General features: G+C 40.0%; 1 protein-coding gene across 3 annotated transcripts in view; it reads left to right on the top strand.

Moving 5' to 3' along the window:
- Positions 1-18,064, top strand: part of faf1 (Fas (TNFRSF6) associated factor 1) — a 386,266-nt gene that overhangs the window by 196,241 nt on the left and 171,961 nt on the right. For all 3 annotated transcript variants that reach the window (XM_041208631.1, XM_041208632.1, XM_041208630.1), the window contains 2 exons: positions 8,974-9,037; positions 16,154-16,235. In XM_041208631.1, coding sequence (XP_041064565.1) covers positions 8,974-9,037; positions 16,154-16,235 — 146 coding nt within the window. The remainder of the gene's footprint in view (positions 1-8,973; positions 9,038-16,153; positions 16,236-18,064) is intronic.

Raw genomic sequence — 18,064 nt, 5'->3', positions numbered from 1 at the left:
GGAGCCCCTGGATGCCAGTCTGATTCAGGGCAAACTCACCTGTTAAGTGTTTGTGGCTTGAGGAACTTCTGCTCAGAGCCATTCAGCTGGAGGTTGAGCTGCAGACACTGTGACACATCCTGGGGGGAGAACGTTACCTGAATGCTTTGTTTTTTTTTTAATTCATTTATGGGATGTGGGTGTCACTGGCTCTGCCAGCATTTATTACCCATCCCTAATTGTCCTTGAGAAGGTGGTGGTGAGCTGCCTTCTTGAACCGCTGCAGATCCTGTGGTACAGATACACCCACAGTGCTGTTAGGAAGGGAGTTCCAGGATTTTGACCTAGTGAAAGAGGCAGTCTCACCCCTTAGGATAGGGTCTTCCGATTTGATCAGGGACAGGAGGGTGTGACTGTGAGTGAGTTAGGTAAGGGGACCAGGAGTGCAGGAGTTTCAGCCTTTGCAATTGTGCAATAGGTTTGAGGTTTTCTCAGTTTGTTTTGGTGAGAGTGGGGCTGGAGGGTGGATGAGCTGACTGACCATGGTGCCATGCTACAGGAAGCCATTCAAATTGGGGGAGCAAAACGGAATTTAGTGATAGTGAGGGGGGTTGACACTGTTCTCTGCAGCAAAGGGCGAGAGTCCATAGGGCTGTGTTGCCTGCCTGATGCCAGGTTTTGGGACATCTGCTCAGGGCTGAAGAAGAACTTACAGTGGAAGGAGGAAGATTCAGTCGTCATGGTTCATGTAGGTACAAATGACATTGGCAGAACTAGGAAAGAGGTTCTGCATAGCCAGTATGAGGAGGTAGGCACTAAATTATAAAGTGGAACCCCAAAGGTAATGTTCTCTGGATTGTTACCTGAGCCACATGCAAATTGGCATAGGATACATAAAATTAGAGAGATGAATGTGTAGCTCAAAGACTGGTGTGGGAGAAATGGGTTCAGGTTCATGGGGCACTGGCACCAGTACTGGGGAAAGTGGGGGCTGTACCGTTGGGATGGTCTACACCTGAACCGTGCTGGGACCAGTGTTCTAGCAAGCCACATGACTAGGGAAGTATAGAGGCAAAGGATCAAATTTGAGAAGACGTTTAAGTCAAAGAGTAGAGATGATGTTTAAGTCAAAGAGTAGAGACAGAGCAAGAGAGAAAGATATTAATGTGGGAAATGATAAACAGACTGTGACAGGAAGGGACATAGAGTACAAATCTGAGTAAATCAGTTAATGCTAAAAGTTACAAAAATAATAAAAGGGCAAAAGTAAAGCTGTGTATCTGAATGCACATAGCATTCGAAACAAAACAGATTAACTGATAGCTCCAATAGAAATAAAGAAATACAACCTGATAGCCATTACAGAGACATGGCTGCAGGGTGACATAGAATGGGACCCGAATATCGGAAGGTACATGATATTTAGGACAGACGGGAAGCTAGGGAAAAGTGGAAGAATGGTTCTCTTAATTAAGGATGGTATTAGCACAATAGATAGGGATGACCTAAGTTCAGGCAACCAGGATGTAGAAGCAGTTTGGGTAGAGATGAAAAATGATAAAGGCAAGAAGTCACAGGTGGGAGTGGTATACAAACCACTGAATGGTAACCATATGATAGGACAGGGTATAAAGGAGGAAATAATGGGAGCTTGTCAGAAAGGCATGATGATAATCATGGAGGATTTTAATTTACATTTAGACTGGAAAAATCAGATGGGCAAAGGTAGCATTGGTTAGGAATTCATAGAATGTTTGCGGGATAGTTTCCTGGAACAGAACATTCTGGTGTCAACCAGAGCGGGCTTATACTAGACCTGGTATTGTGCAACAAGATGGGGTTAATTAATGACCTCATAGTGAAACATCCTTAAGTAGCAGCACTGATAAAATGGCTGAATTTTACATTCAGTTTGAGGGAGAGGAGAGTAGATCGAAGACTCTTACTTGAAATTTTAAAAAGGACAATTATGAGGTTATGAAAACTAAAGTGAACTGGCAAATTAGGGTAAGGGATAGGTCAATAACGATGCAATGGCAGACATTGAAGGGGATATTTTAGAATACACAATAGATACATTCCAAGTAGAAAGAAAACTTCCAAGGGGAGGACCCAATACCCGGTTAGCTAAAAAAGTTAAAAGATAATATCAAACTTAAAGAAAAAGCATATAATTGTGCAGATAGGTGGCAGGTCAGATGATTGGACAGAATGAAAGAAAACAATGACAAGGATTTACAAGAGGGCGTAGTTAAGAGTATGACAGAAAGCTTGCTAGAAATATAAAGATAGAGAGTAACAGTTTCTATAGATTTTTTTTTAAAGTTGAATAAAGTGAGCATTGGTCCTATAGAAAGTGAGCCTGGGGAATTAAAAATGGAAAATAAGGAGAAGGCAGATTAATTGAACAGGTATTTTGCATTGGTCATCCTTATAGAGGATACAAGTAACATCCCAGAAACAGCAGTAAATCGGGAAATAGAAGGAGGGAGGAACTCAAAGTTACAATCACCAAGGAAGTGGTACTGAGTAAACTGTTGGAGCTGCGGACTGACAAATCCCCAGGCCCTGATGGGGCTTCATCCTAGGATCTTAAAAGAAGTGGCTAGGGAGATAGTTGATGTGTTGCTTTTTATTTTCCAAAATTCCCGATATTTGGGAAAGGTTCCATAGATTGGAAAATAGCAAATGTAACTCCTGTATTCAAAAAGGGAGGGAGACAGAAAGCAGGAAGCTACAGGCCAGTTAGCCTAGCATCTGTCATAAGGAAAATGTTAGAAGCTATTATTAAAGACATTATAACAGGGCACTTGGAAAAATTCAAGATAATCAGGCAGAGTCTACATGGTTTTGCCCTCAGCCCGACCATCTTCAGCTGCTTCATCAATGACCTTCCTTCCATCATAAGGTCAGAAGTCGGGATGTTCGCTGATGATTGCACAATGTTCAGCACCATTTGCGACTCCTCAGATACTGAAGTAGTCTATGTCCAAATGCAGCAAGACCTGGACAATATCCAGGCTTGGGCTGACAAGTGGCAAGTAACATTCGCACCCCGCAAGCGTCAGGCAATGACCATCTCCAACAAGAGAGAATCCAACCATTGCCCCTTGATATTCAATGGCATTACCATCACTGAATCCCCCACTATCAACATCCTGGGGGGGTTACTGTTGACCAGAAACTAAACTCGACTAGCCATATAAATACTGTGGCTACAAGAGCAGGTAAGAGGCTAGGAATCGTGTGACAAATAACTCACCACCTGACTCCCCAAAGCCTGTCCACCATCTACAAGGCACAAGTCAGGAGTGTGATGGAATACTCCCTACTTGCCTGGATGAGTGCAGCTCCTATAACACTGAAGAAGCTGGACACCGTCCAGGACAAAGCAGTCCACTTGATTGGCACCACATCCACAAACATTCACTCCCTCCACCACCGACGCACAGTAGCAGCAGTGTGTACCATCTACAAGATGCACTGCAGGAATTCAACAAGGCTCCTTAGACAGCACCTTCCAAACCCATGACCACTGCCACCAAGAAGGACAAGGGCAGCAGACAGATGGGAACACCACCACCTGGAAGTTGCCCTCCGATTCACTCACCATCTTGACTTGGAAATATATTGCCGTTCCTTTACTGTCGCTGGGTCAAAATCCTGGAACTCCCTTCCTAACAGCACTGTGGGTGTACCTACACCACATGGACTGCAGCGGTTCAAGAAGGCAGCTCACCACCATCTTCTCAAGGGCACTTAGGGATGGGCAATAAATTCTTGCCCAGGCAGCGAAGCCCTTTTCCCGTGAATGAATAAAAAAAAGAGTTTATTTCTTTCTTTCAATTTGATACTATCTTTAACTTCCATAGTTAGCCACAGATGGTGTATCCTTCTCTTAGAGTTTTTATTTCACATTGGAATGTATCTTTGCTAAGTGTTATGAAATACCTCCTTAAATGCCTGCTACTGCATCGCCACTGACCTACCCCTTAACATAATTTTCGAGTTCACTTTAGCCAGCTCTGTCTTCCTACTCTTGTTATTGCCTTGGTCTACCCCTTAACATTTTGTAGTTCGCTTTAACCAGTTCTGTCTTTCTACTCTTGTTATTGCCTTTATTTAGTCTTTATTTAGTCTTAGACCCATTCTTCTCTCCCTCAAACTGAATGCAAAATTCGATCATGTTATGATCACTGCTACCTCGAGGCTCCTTTTACTATAAGGTCATTAATTAATCCTGCCTCGTTGCATGTTACAGGTCTAGAGTAGCCCATACTCAGAACATGCTACTCTAGGAAATAACACTTTATGAACTCAAGCTCCAGGCTATTTTTGCCATTCTGAATCGTCTAATCTGTATGTAGATTAAAATCACTCATGATTATTAGAAACATAACATTAGAAATAGGAGCAGGAATTGGCCATTCGGCCCCTTAAGCCTGCCCTGCCATTCAATAAGATCATGGCTGATCTGCCCCAGGCTGCAACTCCTCTCTTATGCCAGCTCCCCATAGCCCTCAGCTCCTTGATATTTCAAAATCTATCTACCTCCTCTTTAAATACTTTGTGATCTGGCCTCCACAATTCTCTGGGGTAGAGAATCCCAGACATTCACTACACTCTGAGAGAAGAAATCTCAGTATTAAATGAGTATCCCTTTATTCTGTAACTGTGTCCCCTAGTTAGAGATTCCCCCCTGAGTGGAAGCATCTTTTCAATATCTGTCCTGTCAAGCCCCCTCAGAATCTTGTATGTTTCAATAAGATCACCCCTCATTCTTCTAAACTCTAATGAATAACGGCTTAACCTGTTTAGCCGTTCTTGATAAGTCAACCCATTCATCCCAGGAATCAGCCTAGTGAATCTCTTTTGAACTGCCTCCAATGCTAGTATATCCTCTCTTCAATAGGAGGACCAAAACTGTACACAGTACTCCAGGTGCGGCCTCACCAACACCCTGTACAGTTGTAACAAGACTTCCTTATTTTTAAACTCCAACCCCCTAGCAATACAGGCCAAAATTCAATTTGCTTTCCTAATTACTTGCTGCACCTGCATGTTAACTTTTTGTGTTTCATGCACAAGGGCACCCAGATTCCTCTGTGCTGCACTCTTTGGAGTCTCTCTCTACTTAAATGATAGTCTGCCCTTTGATCCTTCCTACCAAAATGCATGACCTCACACTTTCTGACATTAAACTCCATCTGCCAAGTTTTTTCCCACTCACTCAACCTAACTTTATCTCCTTGAAGATTCCTTATATCCTGATCACAACATGCCCTCCCACCTATTTTTATTTAGTCAGCAAATTTGGATACATTACACTCTGCCTCCTCCTCTAAGTCGTTAATATAGATAGTAAATAATTGAGACTATGGGGCTGATCCTTGTGGCACTACACTAGTTGCGTCGTTCCAACCTGAAAAAGACCCAGTAATCCCGACACACTGTCTTCTGTGTGTTCACCAATCCTCAATCCATGCTAATACATTACCCCCAAACTGTGAGCTCGTATCTTGTGCAATAACCTCTTATGTGGCACCGTATTGAATGTCTCCTGGAAATCCAAAAACACTACATCCACCGGTTCCCCTTGATCAACTCTGCTTGTTATACCCTCAAAGAACTCTAGCAACTTTGTCAAACATGATTTCCCTTCCACAAAACCATGTTGATTCTATTTGATTGCTTTAAGCTTTTCGAAATGTCCAACTAATTCTCCCTTAATAATGAACTCTAGCATTTTTCCAATGACAGATGTTAGACTGACTGGTCTATAGTTTCCTGCTTTTTGTCTCCCTTCCTTCTTGAACAGGGGCGTCACATTCGCAGTTTTCCAACCGCTGGGACCCTTCCAGAATCCAGTGAGTTCTGGAATATTTTGACCCATGTCTCCACTAACTCTGCAGCCACTTCCTTTAAAACCCTTGGATGCAGGCCATCAGGCCCTGGTGACTTGTCTGCCTTTAATCCCATTAGTTTGTCAAATACTTTGTCCCTCGTGATAGGGACTGTTTTAAGGTCATTCCTCCCATTAGCTCCTTGCTGATCTGATATCTTTGGGATGTTTAAAGTGTCCTCCACCTTAAAAACCGATGCAAAATATTGGTTTAAATGATCTGCCATTTCCCTGTCCCCCATTATCAATTCTCCAGTCGCATCCTCCAAGGGTCTCATACTCATTTTAGCCACTCTCTTTTTATAGGCTCGTAGAGGCTTCTGCTGTTTGTTTTCATATTTCTTGCCAATTTACTTTCATAATCAATTTTCTCCTTTATTAACTTTTTAGTCATCTACTGCTGGTTCCTAAAAAAAAAAAATTCCCAATCCTCTGGCTTACCACTAGTTTTTGCCACTTTGTATGCCTTAGTTTTTGATTGGATTACTCTCCTTGACCACCTTTGTTGACCACAGGTGGTTCATCCTTCTCATCGAGTCATTCTTTTTGACCAGAATAATTTTTTGCTGAGCCACTGCTCATCCACTGACCTTCCCCTTAGTCCATTTTCCCAGCTCACTTTAAATAATTCTTTCTTCATACCTTTGTAATTGCCCTTATTTAAGTTGAAGACCCTGGTTTGAGACCTGAGTTGCTTGCTTTCAAAGTGAATTTGAAATTCTACGATGTTGTGATCGCTACCCCCTAGAGGATCCTTAACTACAATATCTCTTATTAATCCCACCTCATTACATGTTACTAGATCTAAAATAGCCTGTTCCTGGGTTGGTTCTGCAACATATTGCTCTAAGAAACAATCCCTGATGCACTCTACAAATTCACCTTCCATGTTACCCCTGCCAATCTAATTGTCATGTCTTTCTTACAAGCCCTCATTATTCCTTCCCTTTGTGAAATGGGATTACTGTTAAGGGGCCTGTAAACTATTTCCAAAAGTGACTTCTTATCTTTACTTTTTTTCTTCACCCAAACTAATTCTACATCTGTATCTTTAGAGCTAGGATCTCGTCTCCTCTCACTATTGTACTAACGTCATCCTTAATTAACAGAGCTACCGCACCACCTTTTCCTTGCTTCCTGTCCTTCTGAAATGTCAAGTACCCTTTAATATTCAGGTTACAGCCTTGGTCACCTTATCTGCACTCTTAAGTTTGTACATTCTGTCCCTTCCTGCCACACTCTGATTATCATTACCCTTTTTGCTAAAATGCTCTTGCCTTGTCTTTCCCTTTAATTTACCACAACTTCCCTCATGTGGTCCCTTGTCCCCACAATTTAGTTTGAAGCCTCTCTACCACTCTAGTTATATGACTTGCCAGACTTCATTAAGTTGATGAAGTTGCTAATTTTAGTAAATTCAGAAGGTGAAATTTAAAAAACAGAGATCAGGTTTTGACTCCAATCATAGTTATATTTGAAGAAATTTAAATATGGAAAATGCATGTAAAATAGAACTTGTTTGTTAGAAATCATTGCTACGAAAACCTACTAGCCGCCTCAGCTCATTTCCCCATATTCTTCACAGTTCATGCAAAGCGATGGCAAGAAACTTTCAGGTATCAGTGCATGACCTCCACTGGCACTGGGCAGTCAAAATGTACAATGGATCCATGAACAATATTTCTGGATGTACTATTTTGAGTTCAATTTAAAATATATATATGTTTATAAAGTAAGTTGCTAGTTTTTAGTTTCCCTTTGTATGGCAAATGCTCTTCATAGTTGCTGAATGTTAATTGCTGACATGTTATCGTATATTTCGAGGGGAATTGAATATGAAAGTAGGGTGATTATGCTTCAGTTGTACATGGCACTGGTGAGACCACATCTGGAGTACTATGTACAGTATTGGTCTCCTTATTTAAGGAAGGATGTAACTGCATTAGAAGCAATTCTTGAAGGTTTACTAAACTAATACTAGGAATGGCTGGGTTGTCTTACGAGGAAAGGTTGGACAGGTTAGGCTTGTATCTGCTGGAGCTTAGAAGAGTAAGAGGCGACTTGATTGTAACATATAAGATCCTTATGGATTTTGACAAGGCGAATGTCAAGGGGATGTTTCCTCTTTGGGAGAGTCTTGAACTAGGGGACACTGTTTAAAAATAAGGGGTCACTCTTTTTAAGACAGCGATGAGAAGAAATTTTTTTCTGGGGGTTGAGAGTCTTTGGAACACTCTTCTTCAAAAGGCAATTGAAGCAGTGTCTTTGAATGTTTTTAAGGTAGAGGTAGATAGATTCTTGATATGAAAGAGGGTGATAGGTTATCAGGGTAGGCGGGAGGTTACAATCAGATCAGCCACGGTCTTATTGAATGGTGGAGCCAGCTCGAGGGGCTGAGTGGCCTGCTCCTAATTTGAATGTTTGCATGGTCATACGAAGCCCTAAGCTGAATTCCTTTACCATTAGCCAACAAGTTTGTAAAATATTGTTTAGTGTAAGTCTGACCTTAGTGTACCTTTGCCTTATATTCATACCACACTCTTTTCAAACATAAATTAACCTAAAAAGTAAGTATTTTTCATTGCTGAAATATACATGATTTGCAGTTTTAAATCTCAGATGATAATCATTAATCTTGTTTTTTAATGGAAAAATGTAAGTTACTTGTATGAATTTTACACCGGTTTTAGAGTAAGTAGTTACCCTGAACTTTGCTGTTTGTGTCATCAACTAATTATCAAAACAGTGCTGTTCCAGGTGGGCGGAGATTATCCAGTTTCTTTCATTTTGCCTTCTTTATGAATTTTGAATGTAATACTAAAATATTGTGTAAATAAAATATGGGTTTTACAATAAACTTGTAATGTGGAATAGTACAGCTGTACTTTATGCAAATATGATCCTGGCAATTCTTAACTTTTTTAAGCTTAAAGCCATCGTCTAGGTATTTTTTGAGGCTGGATTATTTTCCACAAGTTATAGAAAACTTATTTTCCTGAATTCAGGACAAAATGAAAGTTGCTTGTGGATTTTTTGAACATTTCCAAGTCTCTGCGATCCAAAAAGTTAACTTTAATTTATTTCTATCCCAGTGCCCGATGATGCTGAAAATGAGGGAGATGCCTTGTTACAATTTACTGCAGAGTTTTCTTCAAGGTACAGTTTTTTTTTCCATTAAAGAAGTCCATGCCATTTTTGAAATCTGTTAAAAGTAAACTCTTAATGTCATAATTAAAAACAATTTTAAATGTTATAATAAAAATAAATCAATTTGCAACAGTTGCTGCAAAGACAGTGGATGAATAAGGAATTATAAGGGGATAGGAAAGATTACAATTTCTAACTAGACAATACATTTATAAAATTTTCAGTGTGCCACTGTTATAAATGAAACTGCAGAAATGTGGTAGAGAAGATAAACTAGACTGTATAGTCCTAATAGAAAATTACTGACTTGGGGCAGAGAAGACCCCAGAGAACAAAATGATGCACATCAAAAAAATAAGTGGATGATTTTAACATACACTCTCTTCCAAGCCAGATTGATGAGATGATGTGTCTTCACTTTTTTGTCTGCAAGAGTGTTTGCACAAATTGAGTTTGGGCAGTTTGAATCCAATTCTTAGTAGTAGCTGGTGGGTGAAGCTATCCACAAATTGGTGCTAACTTGCAGATTTTTCCATCCACTTGGGTGCAGTAGAGGGTGTTGTGAAGTTAAAAGTGAGAGACCATTTTGAAGTAAGATTTTAAAACTAAATTATGCATCTGACCTATGCCATAACTTTTCTGATAATGTGTGAGGCTGGCTGGTAAAAACTTTAATCTTCAGTTGTAATATCTCTTAATTCATTCAGATGAACTTATGCTTATCCAAATGTTACATTTTTTTTTTCTTTTTGTGTGCATGTGCGTGTGAGCGCCTGTAAGACAATGACCTGGATTTTGCAGTTGGAATAACAGTGAGACTATCAGCGCTCACTGTTAGCAATTAGTAAATTGTTCTAGCGTCTCATTAGCAAGTTCTAGTGTCTGCATATGCTTTGTTCAAGATGAAAATCAGGATGTTGGTATGCGAGTTGTCCTGGTCCTCCTCTAGCTTCCCTACATTAGTACCTCATCAAGAGACTTGACATTCAAACACATGAAGGGAGTGATACTGTGATACTTATCCATTGGGTAACCATTAAATACCCATAAAAGTTAGGGCATTTTTATTTTTGTGTAAGTGAACCTGCAACAGTGTGATGAGTCTTAATTCCTACCACTCAATGCTTCTGGCACTAAGAATTTACTTTTACTTGTGTGGAGGTTCATTTGTTCGCATTTTAATTATTGGAGAATTTTTAAAATAAGAAAGAAATATTTTTGTAATCTGTCTCTCTTAATCCCATCTTTTTTTCGCTTTCTCTATTTTGCTTTCTATACTTGATTCTATGTTGAATTAGATGTTCTAACTTGCACTTACTGTTTTAGACTTTCCATGGCTCAAGTTAATTAGTTTGAGATGTGCTGGGCCCTAGATCCCGTGTAGTGTGCACTGCACTATGTCAAACTCCTGGTGTCCATTAGTTGCTGCACAATGCCTGTGGGCATCTGTAAGTGTATGGAAGGGAGCCCTGTTTTATTCGCTGCTAATGGCAAAATTTGGGTTTACGTTAATCAAATGATTTCACTTTGATGAGATGCAGTTAACAGAAATGAAAGAGCATTGTGAACATCAGCGAATAGTTGAAAAACTTTGAATAGACATATGAAGAAAATGTTACAGTACATAGAGTTTTGTAAAATCATGGATCACAGCACAGAAAGAGACCTTTTGGGCTGTCGAGTCCATAGCATCTCTGCAAGAACAATTTAGCTAGTCACAGTTCCCCACCCTTTACCTGTAGTCTTGAAAATTCTTTCTATTCAAATGCTTATCCAATTCCTTTTTGGAAGCCACGATTGAATCTGCCTCCACCACATTCTCAGGCAGTGCATTCCAGCTCCTAAACACTCTCTGTAAAAAAAAAAAAAAAGTTTTTCCTCATGTCTCCTTTGGTTCTTTTGCCAATCACCTTAAATCTGGATCCTCTAGTTCTTGCTGGCTTTCCTTGATTAAACCACACTTGTCCATGTGACAGTTAATTTTGTCCTGAATTGTAGCTTCTAAAAGCTTTCTACTACCTGTGGTTGCTGGGTTTATCCTTGCAACCTTTTTTGAACAAAGGTGTAACATTTGCAACTCTTCAGTCCTTTGGCACCATTCATATATCTAAGGAGCATTGGAATATTATGGGCAGTGTTTTCTCAATTTCCACCCTTGCTTCCCTCAGCATCATCAAATGCATCTCATCTTCTGATGACTTATCAACAGCCAGCCTCTTTAATGTGCCCTCTTTATCAATTTTAGGCCTTCCATCTCAAATACCTACCTCTTCATTTGCTTTGACTCCTAGCATCTACTTCCTTGGGAAAGACAGATGCAATATGCTTATTGTTTTAGCATATCAGTCATGTATTTTGCCTCGATGAGTAGATCCCCTTTTTGGACCCTAATTAACCCCATCCCCTCTTACTATTGTTTTACTATTCATATGCCTATAGAAGACCTTTGGATTCTCTTATGTTGGCCAATCTCTTCTCATACTCTGGGCAGAATCTTGTGCCCTCTCTGCTGGCAAGTATGCTGGCGGGGGCTTTTTAATCTGGTGGAAAGGTGGGGTTGGGGTGTTGCCCCTGAGACTTACCCCCTTTCCTTGCTGCCAACTCACTCACTGTGATGTCATCCTGTGAACCTCCTCTTCCCCCCTCCCCCCTGCCAATCACTCACCTGTGTGCCTTGGGTCTTGGGTAGATGCATTGCCAGCAGCAGCTGCCACCGTCTCCTCAGTGGGGCTGCCGTTGAAAAGAGCTGCCAGCCTCTGGTTGGCAGCTCTCGATGGCAGGGACTTCCACCTCCAGGGTCCTGATCCTGGGGAAAGACCCGCTGCAGGCCTGTCAACTGTCTGATTGGCTTGCACTACCCACGGCCTTCCCGGAAAACTGGGAAGTGGGATTCTCGCTGGATCTCCAGCCAGCTGCTAAGACTGTTGCTGGCACAAAATTCAGCCCTCTCTCTTTGCCACTCTTATTTCCTTTTACATTTCCCTTCTGAAGTTTCTTTATTCAGCTTGTTCTCACTTGTATTATCAACATGACATCTATCATAGGCACCTTTTTCCGCTTCAAATTCGGCAAAATTATGCTATGACATAAAAAGTCTGACGGATGATATCGACTGGAAAATTGAATATTGAGTCCCAGCAAAAGAATGGAAAAGCACTTGACCAACAAGCCAACAATAGCATGTAGTTTTCCTTAATTCCATAGAGTTCAAAATTAATTTCTCCATAAGGTCTCTGCTGTTTTATAATCCTAATCAAGTTTTAATTTGATATCTAATCTTTTCTCTCTCAGTATGTGAGGGACTTTTCAAACTGAATATTTCTTCCTATCTTATGCCTGTAAATTCCAAGTCTCATGTTCGTGCTTGCTCTCTGTAATAGCTTAGGAAGTGAAACTGGAAATTATTTTCACAACAAAATCGGTTTTCTTGCTGCTTCAAGTGTCCTGCAAAATATTAACTTTGTTAATATTTTACATTGTGCAATAATAAATCTGAATTATTAGTATGGAATGAACTGATGCAGAAATATATTTATGGAAGCTAACAAAGCCACTGGCAAATATATTTTTGATTTACATTATTAATCCAAGTCATTATTTTATGATCAAGGCTGCCTTTGACCAAATATGGCATCAAGACACCCTAGTAAATTTGAGGTCAGTGGGAGTTGGGGTGTGGGCGAAACTCTCTACTAGCTGGCTTTTTACCAATCACAATGGAAGATGATTTTTGTTAGAGGCTAATCATCTCAGCCCCAAGACATCACTGCAAGAGTTGCTCAGGGTTATGGTAGGTTTATTGTTTGAGCTCTGTTCAAGCTGTAAATGATTTGACCATCTCATGACTGAAGAGTCCAATGCACAATTGGCATGGATGTTCACAGAACTGGCAGCTCTTATTGTCATTGGTGCTTGGATGGGCTTCTGAAGCTGTGCCTCCACTGCCCTTGCTCTGGACATGTCAGTTGTTGCAAATTTGGCGTAGATGGTCTTCAAATCATGCTGAACCAAGTTTCAGTGCTTGCTTGCACATAGACCGGTCGGCTGTAGTGTTTTCCCAAGAGAGCTGGTTTGCATGGATACAAAATTTCTGCAAACAAACTTCCTCAGGTTAGTGTCCTTGGCCGATCTGTTTCATCAATGACCTCTCCATTTTAAGAAATGGGGATGTTCGCTCATGAATGTAACAATGTTCATGGCAATGTAGCAGCCTGTGTCAACATGCATCAAGCATTCGGGCTTTGGCTGATAAGTGGAAAGTAACATTTGCACCACACAAATTCTAGACAACAATCTCCAATAAGAGAGAACCTCACTATCTCCCCTTGACATTCAACAGGATTACCATTGGTGAATGCCCCACCATCAACATCCTGGGGTGTCGCCATTGACCAGGAACTTAACTGGACCAGCCACATAAACACTGTGGGCTCAAGAACAGGTCAGAGACTGGGTATTATGCTGCGAGTAACTCCTGGCTCTCCAAAGCCTTTCCACAAGGCACAAATCAGAAGTGTGATGAAATACTTCCCACGTGCCTGGATGAGTGCAGTTCTAACAACACTCAAGACACCAGGACATAGCAGCTTACTTGATCAGCAACCCTGTTCACCACCATAAATACTCACTCCCCCCACCACTGGTGCATTGTGGCTGCAGTGTGTACTGTCTACAAGATGCTCTGCAGCAACTTGCCAAGGCTTCTTTGATAGCACCTTCCAAACCCGTGAGCTCTACTGCCTAAACAAGGGCAGCAGGTTTAAGGGAACATCACCACCTGTAAGTTCCCTTCCAAATCTCACATTATCCTGACTCAAAATATACCCCCTTTTTTCATCGTCACTAGGTCAAAATACTAGTATACTCTTCCTAACAGTACTGTGGGTGTACCTACACCATATGCACACAAGTAGTTCAAGAAGACAGCTTGCTCCTACCTTCTCAAAGGCAAAGGGGGATGGGCAGCAAGTGCTGGCATTGCTAGAAATGCCCAGATCCATGAATGAGATTTGGGAAAAAAGGAAGTAGACCCTGTAACATCGTCACAGGTTCACCTCTTTCCACTTTAAATCACAGAAACCTACCACTGAATGATGTTTCCCATCATGATCATTGGTGCTGTTTTGGGAAATAGTTATTGAAGGGAATTTTTTTTATTAATTTAAAGGAGAAAGTTGGATGATTTTACCAATGATGAAAAGAAGATAGTGTTTGACAAGCCTATTAATGATTTTTTGAGGGTGTAACTAGCAGGATGGATGTGGGAAACCAGTTGGTGTAGCATATTTGTATTATCAGAAAGCATATAATAAAAAGTCACACAATACAAGATTATTCAAGATTAGGGTTCATAGGATTGAGGTTAATATATTAGGATTGTTTAACGGACAAAGTGGAAAGTAGGAGTAAATGGGTCATTTTGAGGATGGCAGTAGGAAACTAGTGGAGTGCTGCAGGGATTAGTGTTTGGGCCTCAGCTATTTACAACCTATATCAATGATTTAGACAAGCGGACCTAGTGTAATATATTTAGGTATCCTGACAATACAAAGCTAGGTAGAAAAGTAAGCTGTGAGGAGGAAGTAAAGAGACCGCAAACAGATATGGACTGGTTAAGTGATCAGGAAGATGGTGACTGACTGATGAGGTATAATGTGGGAAATGTGAAAATATCCACTTTGGTTAGAAGAGTGGAAGAGCAGAATATTTTTTTCAGGCTGTATGGTAATATTGGGTTTGCAAAGACACTGTTTAGAGTTCTGCCATTAAGTCTGTTTGCCTGTCCCTATCTCTTCTACCACAATGCATCACTTCACACTTCTGTGCATTAAATTCCATCTGCCTCTTATCTGCCCATTTTGCTAGCTTATGTATGTCCTACTACAGTCAGAAGGTATCAGCCTCACTCTTTGCTGTGCTTCCAAATTTGATATCATTGGCAAATTTTGAAATTTTACTTTGTGTTCCAAAAAAGGCTGTAGTGCTTCCTTTGAGGAACACTGCTACCAACCAGCAGCTATGCTGAAGTCTCTGTCTGGGGGTGTGCCACCTCTTGGAATGTACAATCCAGAAAACCCTCATCCTCCTTGATGTTCTGCAGTGATTCCAGTTGCCCATCGAGTCGGGAAACACTGAGTCGAGCTCAAGCAGCTGGAGACATTTCCTACACATGTGGTCTCCAAAGACACCTAAGTGTCCTGAGATTCCCATATGCTTCAGGCACTGTAAGCGACAGGTCTCAGCTGCCCATCCAAGATCTTAAAAAGAAAATAAACCTCTCTTTCCTCTTTGAGAATCTAGTCAGGAACTTGTTTAAACTATTAATTTTAGTTTTTGCCTCTAGACTTGCTGTGTGCAAATACTCTTAATTCATTTACTGTTACACTTATCCCGATTTAAAATTCTTCATTTCCCAGCTGCTAATTTAGACCAATGTCCCCGTTTAGAGAAAGAAAATAATACTCTCCAATCAATCACTTACCTGCTTCATGTGACCTCATGCTTTGATTTTTGATTTTGAAAGGCCTGGTCTCACTGAGTTCTCGCTTTTCCTAGTTTCGGGCTTGCTCTGCTGATGCTTCTTATCCATTCCAAACTTACTGAGTTCCCAGTCTTCATGGTCTCAGGCCTGTTCTGTTGCCTCTCTTTTACATGCTCCGATCTCACTGAATTCTCACTCTTGGACTTTAGAAGAATGAGACATGATCTCATTGAAAGGTATAGAATACTTAGCGGGCTTGACAGGATGTATGTTGAGACCATTTACCCTGGCTGGAGAGCCTAAAACTAGGGGCCATAGTCTCAGAACTAAGATGAGAAATTTCTTCACTTGGAGCGTTGTGAATCTTTCTAAGTATCTTCCCCCAAAGAACGGCAAATACACAGTTGTATATAATCAACACTGAGACTGTTACCTTCTAAGGGAATTAAGGGTTATGAAGATAGTACAGGAAAGTGGAGTTCATTTAGAAGTTCAGCCGCAATTCTATTGAATGGTGGAGCAAGTTCAAGGGCCTGAATGGCTCGCTTCTATTTCCCATGTGCTTATGGTAATGTGACTGTTCACCACCCTCAGTACAATTTTTTTTGCATGAATCAAACTTAATTTTCTTTGTCACGTAACAGATACGGTGACTGTCACCCTGTATTCTTCATCGGATCACTTGAAGCTGCCTTTCAAGAAGCATTCTATGGAAAAGCCAGAGATGTAAGTGACCTTTCAGTATATTAGCTCAGTCTGCATTAATTTTTCATCCTTTCATTTGAATAGGTTATGTCTTTTTAAAAAAGGACCTATTAAAAAAATTGGCAGCATCTCCTTCCTTGCAAGCACCCCCTCCTTCCCCTTTAGCAGAACCTGCATAATTAACTAAAATATGTGCAGCTGGACGGATAACTTTCAGCTCTTAATTTCTAGTGAAGATGTTTGGAGTGGAGAACAAATTTTAAATGTTCAATATAGAAAAAAATAAACAAAATGTAACATGTTATGAACTCCTAATTTGTAACTCCTTAGAAAACGGGACAAAAATCTATTTTTCTCTTGAAATGGGAAACAATGGCTATATTCAGTGACACAGTGAGCTTTGTGCTGGCGTAGGTCAATTTAAGTAAAAATTGAAGTGCCTTATCTCCTGCCTTATGCTTTAATTAACTTAACCTCGTTAACTGATAATTATCTTTTCTCCTCTATTAGCATAATCTTGCCAAGTTTATCACTCCAACCTCAGCAATCTCCAGTTATTTATTTAAACTTCAAATAAGGTCATAGTTACTCCTTTCTTATTGAAGGCTATTTTTTTCCAAAATTACAAAAACCTTTATTTGTATGTAGACCTTTCACAATCTTATTTTTTTAACAGGATGCATTCTACTTAAACATTTCAAAGGATTTATTTTATACAGTGGTGGCATCCTTACTTCAGTGGTCTCATTTTTGTCAGACACAGAAATGTTTTTTGTGAAGTTAGATTTCAAATTCTGTAATTAATTTCTCTGGTAAAAGAAAACATTTTTTAAACAACCACTTAAAAGGAAGGAAGGAAAATAATATGGTGCTTGAAACCTGTTTTGACCTAAATCCATTGCCAGGGTTTTTGAACCTAAACTCATTAAATGTTTATTTGAGTGGCTGGATTATGAAGGATTTTGGAATACCATCAATTGATATATACTTAATCGCTAAGTAAAACACTACACTTGATTAAGTCTTTCTCACGACGCCACTCACAGTTCGTCTAATCAGGATGCTTTAAACTGATTATGTACAGATTAGAGTGGCCCATTTGACCATTCTTTATCTTTTCCATTTTCACTTGATGTCTTTTTTATTAAAAAAAATTTATATAGTTGAATCCTACAAATGTCAAGAAGTGTAATCTTTGGGCTAAAATTTCCATAGAACGTTTATAGAAAATTTCCAATTTATAACTTCCCATAGTCTTCCTGTGAATCGGCCTAAATTTTACTGCACAGTTATACATTTTATCAGAAATTGTGATAGAAGTTTGTTGTGTTTTGTTAGACAAGGTAGAGCTTTGAGAAAGTGTTTTACCATTTCAAGTATGGACTTAGTGCTGATACCTGAACCTCATTTTCTGTAGGTAGCAAAGGAAAATATTTAAGTTCTATGCTTTGTGTTTGTATTACTTAGTGGAATTCTCTAACGTTTGATGCAGGTTACAATATAACAAGTTACAACTAATATGCACTATTACATCTTTTTACCCGATGCTAAATGCATACATATCGGGAAACTTGCAGACATGTTTTGGAGGATGGAAAATAATAGCAAATGCATATGTACACCGATTTGCAGAATTGTCATGATTTGAAGATAACGAGACAAATTTATGTATTTCCTTTGAAGGATAATACAAAGAGTTCATAAAGGTGTTTGGAATTAATTTACGTGAAACTTAATGGGCACTGATATGCCACCTTGGTAATGGATGAGCATATTGAAGTGACGCAGCAAATTTAATGCCAGGAGCAATGAGTTTTGTGGCTGTTTGCTTTTTTATGGTCTGCTTTATT

Source organism: Carcharodon carcharias, chromosome 16, assembly GCF_017639515.1.
Source record: "Carcharodon carcharias isolate sCarCar2 chromosome 16, sCarCar2.pri, whole genome shotgun sequence".
NCBI lineage: Eukaryota > Metazoa > Chordata > Chondrichthyes > Lamniformes > Lamnidae > Carcharodon > Carcharodon carcharias.
The sequence above is the reverse complement of the archived record's forward strand: the minus strand, read 5'-3'. Positions and strand labels throughout refer to the sequence as shown.